General features: G+C 40.9%; 1 protein-coding gene across 7 annotated transcripts in view; it reads right to left on the bottom strand.

Annotated features, from left to right (window-relative positions):
- Positions 1-19381, bottom strand: part of VPS13B (vacuolar protein sorting 13 homolog B) — a 1111190-nt gene that overhangs the window by 853690 nt on the left and 238119 nt on the right. For all 7 annotated transcript variants that reach the window (XM_077270879.1, XM_077270877.1, XM_077270878.1 and 4 more), the window contains exon 17: positions 10141-10319. In XM_077270879.1, the coding sequence (XP_077126994.1) occupies positions 10141-10319 (179 nt within the window). The remainder of the gene's footprint in view (positions 1-10140; positions 10320-19381) is intronic.

Here is a 19381-nt window from a genome sequence, read left to right as displayed (position 1 = left end):
GGACACCGGGACTGGGTAAGTATGGGGGGGTGCGATCGGACAGCGGGGGGGGCGGAGGGGAGGACGGGGGAGGGGCGAGGAAGGCGCTTAGGACAGGACGGAGGGGTAGGGAACACTGACGGCGGCTGCAGATCGCCGCCGCCAGTCGGTAGGGGGGCCAGATCAGGGTCTCCAGCCATGGCCGGTGCTATTGCAGCATCGGCCATGGCTGGATTGTAATATTTCACCAATTTTCATAGGTGAAATATTACAGATTGCTCTGATTGGCTGTTTCACTTTCAACAGCCAATCAGAGCGATCGTAGCCACGGGGGGCGAAGCCACCCCCCCTGGGCTGTAGCACCACTCCCCCTGTCCCTGCATGTCGGGTGAAATTGGAGTTAACCCTTTCACCCGGCCTGCAGGGACGCGATCCGGCCATGACGCATATGCTGCGTCACAGGTCGGATTGGCACCGGTTTTCATGACGCATACGCTGCGTCAAAGGTCGGGAAGGGGTTAAAGGGCCCTACCAGCTGTTCTGGACCAAAACATGATTCCTCAACCTCCTTGCTGACGTCGCAGCCTTGTTGGGACATGGTGGCCCATCCACCAACCATCCACTACTCCATCCATCTGGACCATCCGGGGTTGCTCGACACTCATCAGTAAACAAGACTGCTTGAAAAATAGTCTTCATGTATGTCTGGGCCCACTGCAACCATTTCTGCTTGTGATCACTGTTTAGGGGAGGCCGAATAGTAGGTTTATGCACCAAAGCAAGCCTTTGAAGGATCCTACACCTTGAGGTTTGAGTGACTCCAGAGGCACCAGCAACTTCAAATAACTTTTTGCTGCTTTGTAATGGTATTTTGGCAGCTGCTCTCTTAATTCAATGAATTTATCTGGCAGAAACCTTCCTCAATATGCTTTTATCTGCATGAACTCTGTTTCAGTCATAAATCTCTTCATAGTATGATGATCACTCCTAAGTTTTCGTGAAATATCTAATGTTTTCAAACCTTGTCCAAGGCATTGCACTATTTAACACTGTTCAGCAGCAGAGAGATCCTTTTTATTTCCTATATTGCTTGAAACCTGTGGCCTGCTTAATAATGTGGAACATCATTTTTAAGTAGTTTTCCTTTAATTAGAATCAACTGGAAAACTAATTATCACATGTATTTAAGATTGATTTCAGTGATCCATTGAGCCCTGAGATACAATACCATCCACGATTTTATTTGTAAAACAAAACGATTAAATCTTTATGACACTTAAATCCAATTTGCATAATAATTTGGAACACAGTGTATGTTCGAATCCCCAGAGCTGCATGTCTCGTTGCTATCGGACAGCAGCAACACATGCAGGGATTGTATGCTGGTTGGCACGTTCGTTCATCTATTTCTATAATTACCTTAAATTGTCTGTCATCCACTTCCATCTGGACGTCCTCGAGTCCCACAATTCACTGCGGCGCACCGGAAGTACACCATATTGGAATACCCGAGTGATGGGTATTCCAATATGGCACCCACTGGTGGTACCAGGCCCTTGCGCAGTACGACCAATGGGTCATCGCCGGACCCCCCGCTGCCGGGACCCCCCCGCTGCAAGGACCCCTCCCCACCGCTGGGATCCAGGCATCTGTTGGAACATAGGCCGCCGCTGGAATCCCTGCCGCCGGTCGGATCCAGACCACCGGGGCACCCTCTCCGCTGGGTGTCACCACCCTCCCGATGTGATAGCATTGGGCCTCCATCTAGTCACTATATAAGAGCAGACAGCTTTGAAACTGAATAAAAAAAATAAAAAATAAAAATTGAAACCTGACAAATTGGAAATTTGTCCCACTTAATTACAAAAGTAATAATTTAATTAAGCCGTTACGTCAAGGGAATTTCTTTGTGCTTCCATTTTTTTCCTCTACTTGTTCCAAAAGCCTTAAAACTTTTTTTTTTATTTTTTCATTGACATGGCTCCATGAGGGCTCGTTTTTGCGGGACATGTTGTAGTTTCGAATGACAACATTCATGTTTCCATACAATTTACTGGAAGATGGGGTAAAAAAATACAAGTGCGGTGAAATTGCGAGAAAAATAAAATCCACCACCACAATTCTGCTGTTGTTTTTAGGGGGGTTATCATCTTTATGTCATTAATTGTTCATTAACTTTGACCGGAAAACATGACTCTTTACGTTAGTACCGTTATGACGATACCAAACTGGTCCAATTTTTTTCTATCATTTCAGTGGTTAAAAAAAAAAAATTGTGTAACTTGAGAAAAATTACTAAAAATGCATATGTGTTGCAATTGTTTGTTTTAGTAAAAAAAAAAATTCACTCTATGGATATGGGGGATTGTTTTTTCGTGTCCCGAGCTGATCTTTTATTGATACCATTTTAGGGTGTATAGGAAATTTTGATAGCTTTTTATTTTATTTTTTTTAGGGAAGTACAGTTACTAGAGAAAAAGCAATTCTAGAATTCTAGAATATTTTTCATTTTAACAGGATTAAATAACTTCATACTTTGATAGATTGGACTTTTTGGGGCACGATGACACCAAAAATATGTTCAGATTTTTCATCATTTTTGAAGGGGCAAATAGTCCCCCAAGGAGAAATGAAACCAATGGTTCTTTTATCGCTAATACTATATAATACAAAACCACAATACCATGCTATATGAACAAAACGTAGATCTCCTTTAAGGTTGAGCTTCACAGAAGGACTAATAGTCCATGAGCCGGGCCAGATATCGGTACCACCCGGAGTGACTAATTTTCTTTGGTATTTTTAGGTAGATGCATGTCTGTAGTTTATTTTTTGATATGATAGCCCTTACATATACGTAGCTTATTAACCCCTTCAGCCCTAGGCCTATTTGTACCCAAGTGCCTAAGCCAATCTGACCTGTGCCACTTCATGGGCTAATAACTTTGGAACGCTTTCACCTATCCAAGCCATTCTGAGATTGTTTTCTCGTGACATATTGTACTTCACGTCAGTGCTAAATGGGAGTCAATATATTTTACCTTTCTATATAAAAAAATGCTAAATATTCGGAAATTTTGGAAAAATCGGCAATTTTTTAACTTTGAAATTCTCTGCTTTTTACAAAAATACTGATACCCCCCATAATAGTTATTAATTTACACTCCCCACATGTTTACTTCATATTGGCATCATTTTGAAAATGAAACCTTATTGTTTTACGACGTAATAGGGCTTATAGTTTTATGCGCAATTTTTCACATTTACAGCAAAACCCACTTTTCAAAGGACCAAGTCACTTCTGAAGTCACTTTAAGGGGCTTACATAACAGAAACCACCCATAAATTACCCCATTTTGCAAACTACACCCCTCAAGCTGTTCAAAACTCATTTTTAAAAACTGTTAACCCTTTAGGTGTTCCACAGGAATTTTAGCAGAATGAAGGCGAAATTTCAAAATTTCATTTTTTTTCCAGATATTACATTGTAATCCAATTTTACCTGCAACCTAGCAAGGGTTAACGGCAAACCCAAACTTGGTTACCCTAATTCTGCAGTTTATAGAAACACCCCACATGTACTCGTAAACTAAAGTATGGGCACACAGCACAGCTCAACACGGAAGGAGCGCTATGTGGTTTTTGGGTGGCGGATTCACTGGAAGAAATCTAGGGGGCCATGTCACATTTGAAGGCTGCCTGAGGTACCCCCACAGTGGAAACCCCAAAAAGTGACCCTATTTTGGAAACTACACCCCCAAGGAATCTTTTAGGGGGTATAGTGACCACTTTGACCCAACCAGTGTTTCACAGTAGTTGGAAACACTTGGTTGAGAAAATGGAAAAAGTGCATTTTTTACATGAAGGTGTCATTTTAGGCTTCCACACAATCTGTAATCTCCTCTCTATCATAGGGAACAGATTTCAGGATGCAGGCCTTAGAGATCTGTGTGTTGAATCCGGTGTAATCGCTGAAGGATCAGTGTCTGGAGTGATGGACGGCCGGAGGTACAACAGAGCAGTGAGACTACACAAGCTGGTCTATGAAGCACTTATGAGGCTTGCATGGAAAAACTTCCTTCCATGGCTAGAAGAAAACCATGCAAGGGACCTTCACCATCTGGATGAAACACTGAAGAACATCACAAACTTTCGCATCAGTGTGTCGCAGGGATCCTTCGAAAAGCTCTTGGATAATGAATCTTGCACACTTACCCTGAAGCTCTTTCAAGTTAATCTTGAGACCCTCAGAAATGAACAACTCTCAGCATTCTGGATGTCATACTTGGACATGGTCGAGACCATGCTGGCCCTGGTTCGAGCTTCAAGAGAAGGCAACTGGATGCTTCACCTAGGAGCAATCCGACAGATGATACCATGGTGTTTTGCCTATGACAAGGTCAACTATGCCCGATACCTAACCTATTACTATGCCACAATGTCTCGGCTGCCCATAGAACACCCAGAGGTCCATGAATACTTCATGCAAGGTGGCTTTTCGGTCCAGATCGGTAGCAAGAATCCTTTTGGACGAATTCCTGTGGACCAGACCATTGAAGAGACAATCAACAAAGACACCCAGACACCAGGGGGCACAAAAGGCTTCAGCCTCAAAGTTGGAGCTGTTTCCAGGTTCTACCTGACATCAGAGTACCGCAGTATGTACTTGAGGCAGCTGAGGGCCCTGGTAGGCCAACAATATACTGACTTCAGCCATTCAGACCTACAGGTGTCTAGGATTAGAAGAGATGAAGCCGATGTCCAATCTTTCGTTCAACTGCTGGAGACAGGTTGGGTGAACCCCTTCAACAAAGAGCATAATGGTGAACTTATCAGTTTGTCAACAGCGACTGTAGCACCACCAGATGTAGCCAAAGACCTTCAAGGGGCATACAGTATAGGAGAGGATGCATATCAAACATTCAAGGATGAGCGTTTGGGTACCGATAAGCCAACTACATTGTTTCATGACAAGATGACGAAGAACAAACTTAAAACGTTCTCTAACATCCAAATGAAGACACGCAGACAAGGTCTTGGCAAGGAGGTAATTTTGAAGGCTGACAGAAACCTATTTGGCCAGATGATACTTGTAGCTGAGAACAGAAAGCTACAAATGAGTGATGTCTTGACTCATCCCCTGGGTCCATTGCCATGGGCACTTGCCAATGGTGATGGGTCTATCCGCAAGACCAACAAGGCTGCCCTCGCAAGGGAGTTGGAGAGGAATGCTCGTCCTGCAGAAGTGATCCCCGAGCCCTCTGCAACCATCATTGATGGGATGAGCCTGGTTCAGAAACTGAAGGGAAACAATGCAACATTTGGCCAGCTAGCAGGCACAGCAATGAGTCGCGCTATCCATGAGGGTGCTAAGAGCAAGCGCATTGATATTGTCTTTGACGTCTACAAGGAGACATCCATCAAAGATACAGAAAGAGTCAACAGATATGAAGGCACAGGGATCCATTTCAAGAACATTCAACATGGGCACAACATCCAGCAGTGGAAAAAGCTTCTAAGTAGTTCCTCCAACAAGGCAAGTCTCATAAAGTTTCTGGTAGAAGAATGGAAGGCGAAACACCACAGGGAGAAGCTTGAGGAGAAGGAGCTGTATGTCACATGTGAGCAGCTCTGCTTTAAGATCACCAAAGAACAGTGGGAAGAGGCTGCTGACCTTAAGTCAAATCAAGAAGAAGCAGACACACGCCTCCTTCTCCATGCTCTTCATGCAGCAGAATCTGGTTACAAGTCGGTCATCATCACTTCGGAGGATACTGATGTCATGGTCCTGTGTCTGGGCATGTGCCACAAAATCCCATCCCACCTGTTCCAGAAATGCGGTACACAGAACCGGACAAGATTCCTGGATATCACCACTCTGAGCCGAACATTGGGAGGCAGCGTATGTGATTCATTGATTGGTATGCATGCATTTACAGGCTGTGACACCGTCAGTGCATTCGCTGGCCGTGGGAAGATGACGACACTCAAGCAGTTGAAGATGAACAAGACATACCAGGATGCCTTTCAGGAAGTTGGTCGTTCATGGGAAGTGTCTACCGAACTTTTTGAGAAGTTACAGGAAATCACCTGCCACATGTACCTGCCAACTACCCAAACAACTGAGGTAAACAGGCTCCGTTATCAGCTGTTCTGTGCCAGACGTGGAGTGGTAGAGTCAAGTCAACTCCCTCCTTGCCAGGACTGCCTTTTCATGCATGCACTGCGTGCAAACTACCAGGCTGCGATCTGGAGGAGAAGTCTGCAGAGCCAGCCATGGGTTGCAAACCCAACAGACTGCGGTTGGATGATAGATAACGACGGAAAGCTTGTTGTCAAGTGGATGCAAGGGGCACCAGAAGCTATTATACAGCTACTGTCCTGCAAGTGTGTGCGGTCATGTGAACTTCCTCAGTGTACTTGCCTCAGCAATGGCCTGAAGTGCACAGACATGTGCAGATTACAGACATGCCAGAACAAGGGTACTGAAGACGAGCCAGTAGAACAACAGTCAGATTCAGAGTCCGATGTTGAAGATATTATGGAGTAACATATATATATATATATATATATATATATATATATATATATATATATATATATATATATATATATATATATATATATATGCACATGACATGTTCAGTGTGTATTTACATAACTTGGATTAAATTTTGTTACAAATACTACATCTAGTCACTCCGGGTGGTACCGATATCGTCATATTTGGTTCTTGGCTCATGCTAAAATTCCTGTGGAACACCTAAAGGGTTAACAGTTTTTAAAAATGAGTTTTGAACAGCTTGAGGGGTGTAGTTTGCAAAATGGGGTAATTTATGGGTGGTTTCTGTTATGTAAGCCCCTTAAAGTGACTTCAGAAGTGACTTGGTCCTTTGAAAAGTGGGTTTTGCTGTAAATGTGAAAAATTGCGCATAAAACTATAAGCCCTATTACGTCGTAAAACAATAAGGTTTCATTTTCAAAATGATGCCAATATGAAGTAAACATGTGGGGAGTGTAAATTAATAACTATTATGGGGGGTATCAGTATTTTTGTAAAAAGCAGAGAATTTCAAAGTTAAAAAATTGCCGATTTTTCCAAAATTTCCGAATATTTAGCATTTTTTTATATAGAAAGGTAAAATATATTGACTCCCATTTAGCACTGACGTGAAGTACAATATGTCACGAGAAAACAATCTCAGAATGGCTTGGATAGGTGAAAGCGTTCCAAAGTTATTAGCCCATGAAGTGGCACAGGTCAGATTGGCTTAGGCACTTGGGTACAAATAGGCCTAGGGCTGAAGGGGTTAATAAGCTACGTATATGTAAGGGCTATCATATCAAAAAATAAACTACAGACATGCATCTACCTAAAAATACCAAAGAGAATTAGTCACTCCGCTTGGTACCGATATCGTCAAATTTGGTTCTTGGCTCATGGACTATAAGGCTGTGTGCCCACATTGCTTTTTTTAAGCGTTTTTGCTGCGTTTTTCTGCAGCGGAAACACTTAGAAAAAGCTAACAAAACGCATCCCATTAATTTGAATTGCATTCCACAACTGCTGTGCCCATGCTGCGCATTTTTCCGGAGCGGAAACGCATTGCGGAAAAATACGCAGCATGTTCAATAATTTTGCGGAATTGTGGCGATTCCGCAGCCATAGAATAGTATTGGAACGCATTGGGGGGAAAAAACGCTTAAAAAAAGTGACAAAAACGCTTGTAACACACCAAAAAAGCGCGACAAAAAAGCATCAAAATCCGCATGCGTTTTCCTTGCAAAGGGTGTCCGGTTTTGATGGCCATGGCCAGCTCTGGTCGTTGCAGGCAGATGCAACACAGCCGAAATCTGACTGGCATTAGGCAGGTCAGCTCCTGATCCGACTTCACACTTTGCTTGGCTACCTATGATGAAAATGTTTGCCATAGGACATTAAGAGGTTAAACAAGAAAAAGGATAGATGGTCACTATTGTCATAGCAGTATACAGATAACAGGCAGCAATTCATTCATCAGTTTTCACCATTATTCTGGCATAAAATGTATTTAAAAGCTGCTAAATGTTTGCACACCTCATAGTTCAGCCTTTTTATACCAGTCCCGATCAGCTCGGCCTCGGCATGGATGAATGTGGTTACCAAATTCACCATAATTTAAGCCAGAAAAGTCGCATGAATTACATCTAAAACGTCCTCTAGTCTTTAACTGCAGCAATTTTGAGATTTCATTTATAAAAAAAAAATTAAACAACATCGATCAAACAAAGTTGTAAAATAAAAAAATCTATTAAACATAAGTAGATTGAAAAAAAAATTGTGATTTACTCAGTAAAGTCCTGAAGGAGTAGAATGAAAAAGTCACACTTTTCAAGATGGATTTAGAATTAGTGAACTTTCGGCATTAAGGTACACAAACCCATAAATATGTCCGTCAGATGCCGCCTGCTGGGCACCAATTACGTTTTATTGTTTGCTTCACACATCTGCTGTTTTGTGCATGATATTTCTGGGTCAATTAATCGACAAATCAAAGGTTTCCTGACACTTCACATTCTGTGCACTGGGCCTCTAAAAAACTCAAAATATTTATTTCCATTAAGGACCACTTAACCCCATTCTCCCCCAATTGCATTAAAATGGAAAATGGCTGGGGGGAAGTTAAACGACACAATAAAAACAAATTCGGTCTTTGGCTATGTTCACACATGCATCTTTTTTTAATGCAAAATTAAAAACTGAATTTTATAGTAAAAGCAAAAGCTGTGAGATTTCAGAAATCTCATGTACACACTTGTCTTTTTTTTTCCCTGATTGAATTTTAAAATTACATTGTGAATTTATGATTAACTTAAACTGCAGCAAATGGAGACATACTGGAGAGGTGTTGCTGCGAGAATCCCCTTATAAAAGCACTCAAGCATACATCATCTTTCCTGGGTTTCCATGCAGCTCTGTTTGCTACCAAGGCCAGGTGCCGGAACTAGCAGCGCTTTGGACGCAGCAGAACTTTGGACGCAGCAGCGCTTTGGACGCAGTATGTTCACTGCAGTCTATTGAACGCAGGTAAATCTGCATGTGTTCACTGAACCGTGAGGATTTACCGCATTCATTACATTCTATTGATTACATTTCTGTTGTGGAGATTAGCATCTCCGCAAAAGAAATTGACATGCAGTGATCTGGAGAGATGCGCCGCATGTCAGTGTCCATGGGCGATCCGTGGGCATCAGTGGACACATAGTAGGCATGGGATTTCTTCAAATCCCATCTACTATGCTGTAACATCTGGACGCTGCATAAATAACGCAGCGTCAAACCAGCAGCAGTTCCTGATCATGGGCACGTACCCAAAGTGTCACAAAATTTTGTGCATTTATCATTGATAAGGCTCCCCTTTGTCACTCAAATACCGCATTTTTGGATATAAAGTACTGCATATACAATATATATATATATATATATATATATATATATATATATATATATATATTTACCACAGCAGCCAGATTTTAGCTCTAAGGCTAGGGCTTCATGGGGACACTGGCCTCCACAGAAACTGCATGAATTAAGGTGTGGATTGGTGCTGCTGTTTCGTCGCAATGCTATAGAAAAGATTAGATCCCATTCACTTCTATAGCGCCGCAATTTAACAGAGGCACTGATCAAAATTTGTAGCCCTAGCCTAAGTCATTAGACCTCCCCCTCCCCTCCAAAAAAACTACAAAAATATAATTGACAATTTTTTGTAGCACTTTTCGATAACATTTTTCAGCTTGCGATGTTTTTTTTTCTTTGTTTAACTGCATGGAGAAAACAAAATGTTGAAATGTATAAACACAAAAAAAGCTTGTAACAGAAGCATAAAAATAATGGCTTTTAAAATAAATTTGTGGTTTAAAAAAAAAACGCCAATGTAAGTTTGTGTGTGCATGTCTGTCTGTGCACAGCAGCAGCTAAAAGAACAGGGTGGCAGAACTTCCTGCCTGTAGCATTACTAAGCTGCAGCCCTCTCTACAAGTGACACACCTGCCGGTCCAGGGTATCCTTTCTGGGATAATAGAGGACAGTGGAGCTCTGCTGTGCTGGAAAAATTAAAACAGGAACACAGCAATATATCCACGACATTCCAAAAAGCAACCGAAAAACTAATGACCTACCTGAGAAGACCTCAGTCAGCAAAGCTTCACTCAGACCAGAAGAGCTGGAAGTGCTTGTCCCATAGGACCAGCTTTGACAAATAACTTGCAGGAGAAGGGTTTGAGCTCTTGTTGCCTGAATGGTCAAATTTGGCAGCTCAAAAATGTATTCATTCACAGGAACGTGAGTCCGTTTCGTCCTGGTAAATAATAAAAAAAAAGAAATATATAAGTTTATTTTATATTAGTTAAAAACTGAAATCCCGGATTTATTCCCAGATCTTCTAATTAACAATCACTGCACACAATGAAAAGGACGTATAAAAGATAACAGATGTGATCATATCACAGTGGCACATCTTGATTTCCCTATTTTTGCCAACAAGTAAAAATAAAGGAACACGGGTAATGCAATGATGACGTGAACATACCATGCAGTGATGCTGCTGGCGAGAATTACCTTAATTTAATTGCATAAAATGGTCTTTTTGTTTCAAGGTGTTACATATTCGCTTCCATAGTTGTAGGCCTAGATTTTCTGGTAATGAAGTCTACATTAGCATGACCGCTGTGCCCAGTGATTGGCTGCAGCAGTCACATGTTGTTGTCGTTAAGACACCGCTGCAACAAAAGACTAGGGGCAATGGTGGAGAAGCGGCAATGGGCTGGCTCATTTGTTAGTTTTAGACAGATGATGCCTATGTAAAAGAAGGTTTTAAACCTGGAAAACATCTTTAATGAGAGAAAGTCAAACAGATCTGCTGCAGAACTTGAAGATGGTTCTCAAATGTAGTGAACAGCTGTGGAAAAACCTGCAACACATCTGCTGCATCGCAACACACCCTAAATCTTTCCCGTGCTGTAAAGTGTTCCTGCAAACTGTATACCATTAATTAGAAACCGTCATAAAATTTTGTATTTTATTAAATCAGTTGTACAAATGAAAATAGGCAACTTTGTAAATATACACTGTGTTCCAAATTATTATGCACAAAGCGTTTAGGAGTGATAAGGTTAGAATTTTTTTGTTTCTCATTTAAACTCATTGATGGTGATGTGTGTCAGGGCTCTTTATTTCACTGAAAGCAATTGCAGATACCTGTGCACATTAGTTTGGCAGATGTGTCCAAATAAAGGCAAGACAACTTAAGAAGGCTGTTCCACATTATTAAGCAGCCTACATTTTTGGCCAAAATGGGAAAGAAAAAGGATGTGTCGGCTGCTGAGAAGCAACAAATTGTGGAGTATTTAGGTCAAGGCATGACTACAATCAACATTGCCAAGACACTTCATCGTGATCATCGCACAATCAAGAAGTATGTAGCTGATTCCCAGCACACACGTGTGCATGCTGATAAGGAAAAATTGAGGACTCTTTCCAACAGGCAATTGCGTAAGGTTAAAAGAGCAGCTGCAAAAATGCCTTGTCATAGCAGCAGACAAGTTTTTGAAGCTGCTGGTGCCTCCAACGTCCCCAGAACAACAAGATGCAGGGTCCTTCAGAGGTTTGCAGCTGTGCGTAAGCCATCCTGTCGACCACCTCTATCCACTGCACACAAGCAGAAACGGCTCCAGTGGGCCAAACGATACATGAAGACTGACTTCCAAACTGTTTTGTTCACCGATGAGTTCTGTGCAACGCTCGATGGTCCAGATGGATGGAGTGGAGGATGGCTGGTTGATGGACACCCCATGAAAACACTAAGGCGCCAACAAGGAGGTGGAGTAATGTTTTGGGCTGGAATCATGGGGAGAGAGATTGTCAGCCCCTGTATGATCCCTGAAGGGGTAAAGATGAACTCCATAATCTATGTGGAGTTTCTAAAACAACACTTCCTGCCATGGTTCAAGAGGAAGAACCGTGCTTTCCGCAGCAAGATCATTTTCATGCATGATAATGCACCGTCTCATGCTGCAAAAAACACATCTGCATCTCTGGCTGCTATGGGCATAAAAGAGGACAAACTTATGGTGTGGCCACCATCTTCCCCTGACCTCAACCCCATTGAGAACCTCTGGAGCATCATCAAAAGGAGTGTCTATGATGGCGGGAGGCAGTTCACATCTAAGCAACAGCTCTGGGAGGGGATTCTGTCCACATGCAAAACAATTGAAGCAGAAACCATCCAAAAACTGACAAATTCAATGGACGAGAGAGTTCAGAAGCTTCTTTCCAACAAGGGGTCCTATGTACAAATGTAACATCACCTAGAATAAAGTTTTCACTTGAAAACTGTTAGATTTCTTTTTGTAATAAGCTGATAATGCTTATAACTTCACAATTGACCATTTTTTTGTTCAAAATAAAAAAAGGTTGAAAACTCTGCTGTGCATAATAATTTGGAACATGCATTTTGAGTGTTTATTTTTTTTTTAAAAAAGATACTGTTTTCATAGGCAGTTTGTTCCAAAACATTGCAATTATACTAGAATAGTAGATGACTGGAAAATAACAATGACTGCAATTCAGATAGGTAATTTAGAGAAAATATGAGGAAATATTATTTGCATAATAATTTGGAACACAGTGTATGTTCAAAGAGATCATTTGCTCATAATTCCTGGGTAAAATCTGTATTCAGTGAAGACAAACTTTTCCATTACTGAGATAGGAGGTGAAAAATATTTAGAATTGAGAGTCCTCAGTGGTTGATACCTTTTAATGGCTAACTGAAAAGATGGTAACAAATTGCAAGCTTTCGAGACTACATAGGTCTCTTCATCAGGCAAAGAGACCTGAGTAGTCTCGAAAGCTTGCAATTTGTTACCATCTTTTCAGTAAGCCATTAAAATAAAAATCAACCACTGAGGACGTACGGTAATTCTAAATATTTTTCTATCTACTGGCTAACACGATACCAAGATATATATCTTTCCTATATTGAGATAGGAGGTGGAAGTTGGTGCTCATAAGATTCTATGAAGAGGTGAGATGAGGGGATAGAGGAGCTAGAGGTAGGGGCAGACATTCTGCTGCAAGTTCTCCTGAAATTACAGCTCTCATAGAACTTTATGAGCACCAACTGTCATCTCCTATCTCAGTAATGAGAGTTTATTTTTTATCTGAAGACATTTTACACATTTCTATTATACTTCCCAACAGAAAGAAAAACCTTTCAAACTTGGGCTATGTTCACACGTTGTGTTTTTGTTTTTTTGCAGCAGTCTCCTTATGTAAAATATAAGCTGATTTTAACAGTACCAGCAAAAGCTATGAGATTTCAGAAATATCATGGGCATGCTTTTTTTTCCATATATTGTGCTATTCACAAATGCATAGGTGGAGCCATGACTTATTCACAGGTGGCAAAATAGTTACACAGTAAGACCTCCTGAAGGTAGAAGACACAACCACTAATCCTCATCATACACTGTTTTACAAGGAGTTTTTGGCGCAGAAACTCAGTGGCTATGTAAACGACATCTTTAATCCGGTGGCAGAGTTTTCTTAAAACCGCTTCAGAAAAAAGTCAGAGGTTTTTTTTTTCCCCTGAAGTGTCTCTGCCGACATCTCTTGCCTACATCTTCCAAAAGAAGCCGCCACAAGAATGAACATATTATTTGGAGCAGTTAAATGAAGTAACAAAATACTGAACATGTGCACAGCAATGTCATTTTGACAATGCTGTGCATTATGTCCATTCTTGGAGGGGGGGGTGTTTTGGCACATTTTCAGGCTGATTCCGGAAAAAGAATTTGTGTGCACATAGCCTTAATCATCAGGATTTTCCATGCTATAAGCGAGGGTCTACAGAATACATTTATTAGTATGATCCTGCCCACCAGATGAGGAAAGTCGCTGCTGTCTAGCGATGGCCCTTCCCCTGTAGTGACCAGGCAATTGATGATTTTTCTGCCGTCACAATCACTGAAGATTTACAAAGAACATTAGCATTATGGTTTGTTCGTAATGATTTTCTTTATCATTACAATAGGTAATAATAAGTAATTATCATGAAATATGGCCCAGTTTAAGCAACCCCGTGAACCCTTATGCGAAGCTCCAGTTTTGGATAGTGTTAGGATTTATGTAGGAGACAAATATGGTCTAAAAACAAGGTAAGGTCAGGACCACATTGGACTGAAATGTTACAGATTCTAACAGTGGATTTACATAAGTAAAATCTGCAAAGGTATACAGTGAAAGCCGGAGGATTTTTTTAAAGATACGTTCACCCGAAATAACCATCACGATTTTGACATGTACACTGAAACGAACGGGAAACCGTCCAGGAACTACATCCATTGTTTGTTTGTTTTTAAAGGAATCTGTGCCATAGTTCATACAACACAATTTTTTTCTGCCAGAGAAAAAAGTAACAAAGCATTTAAAGATGAATATCACCCACACGTTGATTATCTTCATGCCATGTAAAGTCACAAATCTGTTAAAATCCTGAGAGTGTGCATCAGGTTTCTGCTGAAGATACTTCACAAACATCTCATTTACATGCGGCAGAATATTTCAGCGCAAAAAGTGACCAGATGGGTGGCTTTTGCAAGATGTCATTTTCTATTGCAGATCTTTAAAATGGAAAAGCAAAATTTATGTTGAATTTTACTGTAGATTTAGCAGATTTGCAGCGTAGACCTGGACTAATGATTTCTGATGTTCTCCAAAATTGCAAAATTGAAGAGAAAAGGATCAGGACATGACACACAAAAACTTTCTTATACGTGATCAGACTTTCCTTGAACTTTTAACATCAGCGTGTTGAGCCAGCAGCTGGTCTGTAGAGGCTCAGTGAGTCCCAATCACAGCTTCATCTCCTATTATTTCACGTCTGACTTTCCCAGTCATTCAGTAGGAAGTCAGGTCATGGAAGCTGGTGACCTGCTGGCTCGACTCCCTTTACCGTCACTTAAACTGTTGCAAAGGATTTTTCTTTACAATTTATTCTTGGCAGAATTTTGTACATCAGGACCCAACTCCGTCCTCTGGGAGGCAAACATCTGTAAACTTGATACTGAGCTATACAGCAAAGTTATCACTTTGATTTACCACAATGCAACAATCAAGAGGAATAAACATCATTTTTCCAGAAGTCTGCAGATGTAATATAAGGAATCCAATGGACACAATGCAGAATTGTACACGAGCCATCGTCAAATCACTGACACGTTTGGAGTAGAAAAACAGCTCTTCACATTAATCTGACACAAAATGGCCATAGTTCATGGGAGCCTAGAAAACTTTACTAATGGCTAACACATAAAATATATACAATTAAAATGTTATATTAATATATATATTAATATTAAAATATATAAAAATATATTAAAAGACCTACTCCACTTTTATATTTATATTAAAATATATAAAAATATATTAAAAGACCTACTCCACTTTTAAACTGGGCTTTTATTATATATAAAGGTGAAGCTACAAAAAAATGAATTTTCTGCAGTTATCATGTAGCAGGTGAAAGGTTTATAGCATCTATCCTGTATAATATATAGAAATCCTACAAGAAATGTAGAATGGCCAATGTGAACATGCGTTTATGTGCTGCATGTATACCAACTCAAACCAAGCTCAATTTTTGTGTTTTTTTCTATAATATATAGAAGCATGACGTTTCTGTGATTGCTTCTATACATGCACCGAGACGGTGGTCAGCTAGAAAAGTGACACAAAGGAAAAAACAAGGGAAATGTCAAAAAGGAGTAAAATATTTAAGGGGGAATCCATCAAAATGGCGATGCCCTGACATTGGACATACAGCCTATGTGCAAATGATGAGCTTCCCAAGTGATAGTGTGTCCAAACCTATAGGATCTGTGCACAACATGATGTGTTTTGGTCGCATTTTCTCTGCCCAGATTTATCACTAAACCTGAAAGATTTCCTAACAACAGCAAAGTGAATGGGACTCCACACGTTGCACATTTGTTTCCTTGCAGATTTGCAGCAGATATAAATCCGCAGCATATCAATTCTCAGAGCTTTTACTGCAGATTTCACCTATGAATAGGAAAAACAGAAGCACAAAATGTGTCAAAAACACAAGAATGTTGTCCATGTTTTATTTTGTCAACACATCAGTATTTGCAGCAGATTTTTCTCCCATTCACTTCAGCACACATCCATCTGTGCTGTGTAGAGAGATAATACAAGAATGAAATGTGTGCCTTCAATATGGTCACCGGCCACAGAAAGTTTTCACTTCTACATGCGTACATGTAACTAATGAAACTTAATTAAACATAGGATATATTTCATATAAAGTGGACAACTCCTTATTAATTGCCACAGTTTTGGATAATTATTAAAAAAGGACAAAAGAAAAAGAAAATTAAATCTCCAAGACTGGCGCCACTTCTCCGACCTGAGCCCTCTGTCCCCCACCAGTCTCATGACCTAAAAAGTGTCACATGACCGCTGATCAGGCTGTATTGGACACAAAACACTGTTTACCTTATGTGGCCTACACACAAGGTCAGCGTGGAAGAGCGGCGCCACCTCGGTAAATAAGTATATATTGTTTCTGAATGTGTGCAGAACACTGGAGCAATAAAAGGGAATCAATCTGTCAACGGTTTTCGCTATGTCATCTGAGGACAGCATGAGGAAGAGGCTGAGACACTAATTTCAGCGATATGCCACTTATTAAGATGTGTGCTCTTGTTTCAAAATAACAAGTGTATTATCGGCAGAATATCACTGCCGGACTAGTGCCCACGTGAAGCCTAGTCCAACTCTGTCCAGTACTGATTAGCAGTTTACTGTCAATATACAATGTACACAGAAAGCTGCGGTGTGGGGTGGGCTCAACTTTCTGAGCTCTGCTACATGCTAAAAACTAAAAACGTTGATTGTATCAACTGCTGCACCCAGTACATTGGTCTTTAATTAATTACTATTACCATACACATAGCAAGCAAGGTCACTGTGAATTAAAGCACACAAATAAAAGGTAACTTGAGGCGTGAAACAAGTTCTAATCTAAAAGCCTTGTAAACAAAAAATATATATCCCTAAAGTGCAATAAAGCATACATGGTTAATTAAAAACTGTAAAGATATGCGAAATCCAAAATCAAATATTTTCTTATAGTGGATTTCAATAACCTCCAAGGAAATAAAGCAGCAAAGACTTCTGTTTTATTTTTTTTTCCAGTGTTATTATAAAAAGCGAAGGAAAGCGAGCCACCACCATTAGAAGTCGGATCATGTGTGCAGCAAATGCCTCCAATAAATGTTTCAGTAATTGGGAACGACTAAAGATAAAAGAAAAACAGAATATACTGGGCCAGCTTCATTTCAGGACGTAAATGTAAATATTACTTCTAGAAAAAGTAATTAAGCCCCCGGAGCACCTGCTCATTCCAACCCGTAATCGTTAATTAATTCTCTACTGTAAAAGAATACAACTCTCCAGACACGTACATGCACAGGGAGCTGGTTATTGGAGAATGGAGGCGCTCACAGTCAGCAGAACTGCAAACTAGCCTTGTGGTAGAGGACAATAAGACCATAGTGAAGTCCGAATTAACGAGTGCTTCCCATTCCTGACATTTATGGAATATCTACAAGATAATCCATTAATGTCGCTCCATTCACTCCTATGAGAACTCAGAAAATAGCTGAGGAAATTAGCGGTCAGACCTACAGTCCCCAACTAATCACACGAAGGGTGATTATTTATTTAAAGATGGGGTGCGCAACGTTTTTTGGTCCATGTGCAGCAATGCCGTACTAAACAAATTCCAAGGACCGCAAATAATGTAAAAGGGTACTTACATGAATACTTCACCAAAACCACCATCAGTACATTAATATATCACGAGAACCGAGTTTTGAGTATTTAAGGAGGATCTGAAGAGATTCCGCTCAGTTTCACCTCCAAAAAATAAGAGTGAACATACAATAATTTACAGTTTTTGAAGCAGAAACTGAGTAGATTCTCGTCAAATCCTCATCATAATCTTATAACTCTAAGTTTTAAGAATTTTTAAGTTTTAGCATAGTCATGAAGCGATATACTTTATAGCATGTCAGCACTGTCCCATAGTCCACAAAGCAATAAAGAGGAGTAAGGGCAGAAGGTTTGCTGGAGCATAATCGAAGCAAAAGACTACAAAGAGTCTATGGCGAAAAATAACAAAAATACCATATATACTCGAGTATAAGCCGACCCGAGTATAAGCTGACCCCCCTAATTTTGCCACAAAAAACTGGGAAAACTTATTGACTCGAGTATAAGCCTAGGGGGGAAAATGCAGCAGCTACCGGTAAATGTCAAAAGTAATAATAGATACCAATAAAAGTAAAATTAATTGAGACATCAGTAGGTTAAGTGTCTTTGAATATCCATATTGAATCAGGAGCCCCATATAATGCTCCATACTGTTCATTATGGCCCCATAAGATGTTCCATATTAAAATATGCCCCATATAATCCTGCATAAAGGTTAATAAAGGCCCCATAAGATGCTCCATAGACACATTTGCCCCATATAATGCTGCACAAATGCTGATTATGGCCCCATAAGATGCTCTATAAAGATATTTGCCCCTTATAGTGCTGCACAAACGTTATGGCCCTATAAGATGCTCCATACAGACACTTGCCCCATATGCCGTAGTGCCCTGCAAACGTTAATTATGGCCCCATACAGACACTTGCCCCATATAGTGCTGCACAAACATTATGCCCCTATATAGTGCTGCAGAAACGTTATGGCCCCATATAGTGCTGCAGAAAAGTTATGGCCCCATATAGTGCTGCAGAAACGTTATGGCCCCATATAGTGCTGCAGGAATGTTATGGCCCCATATAGTGCTGCAGGAACGTTATGGCCCCAATATAGTGCCGCGCTGCAGGAATGTTATGGCCCCATATAGTGCTGCAGGAATGTTATGGCCCCATATAGTGCTGCAGGAATGTTATGGCCCCATATAGTGCTGCAGGAATGTTATGGCCCCATATAGTGCTCCAGGAATGTTATGGCCCCATATAGTGCTGCAGGAACGTTATGGCCCCATATAGTGCTGCAGGAACGTTATGGCCCCATAGATGCTCCATACAGACACTTGCCCCATTTGCTGCGATAAAAAAAATAAATCACATACTCACCTCTCCGTCGCTCAGGCCCCCGGCACTTTGAATAGTCACCTGCTCCTCGTTCCGGGCGCCGATCTGTCTCCAGCACCGACGTTCAGCAGAGGGCGCGTACTGACCACGTCACCGCGCCCTCTGACCTCAGTGTCACTGCTGGAGACAGATCGGCGCCCGGAACGAGGAGCAGGTGACTATCGC

Source organism: Ranitomeya variabilis, chromosome 6 (genome assembly GCF_051348905.1).
Source record: "Ranitomeya variabilis isolate aRanVar5 chromosome 6, aRanVar5.hap1, whole genome shotgun sequence".
Lineage (NCBI taxonomy): Eukaryota > Metazoa > Chordata > Amphibia > Anura > Dendrobatidae > Ranitomeya > Ranitomeya variabilis.
The sequence above is the reverse complement of the archived record's forward strand: the minus strand, read 5'-3'. Positions and strand labels throughout refer to the sequence as shown.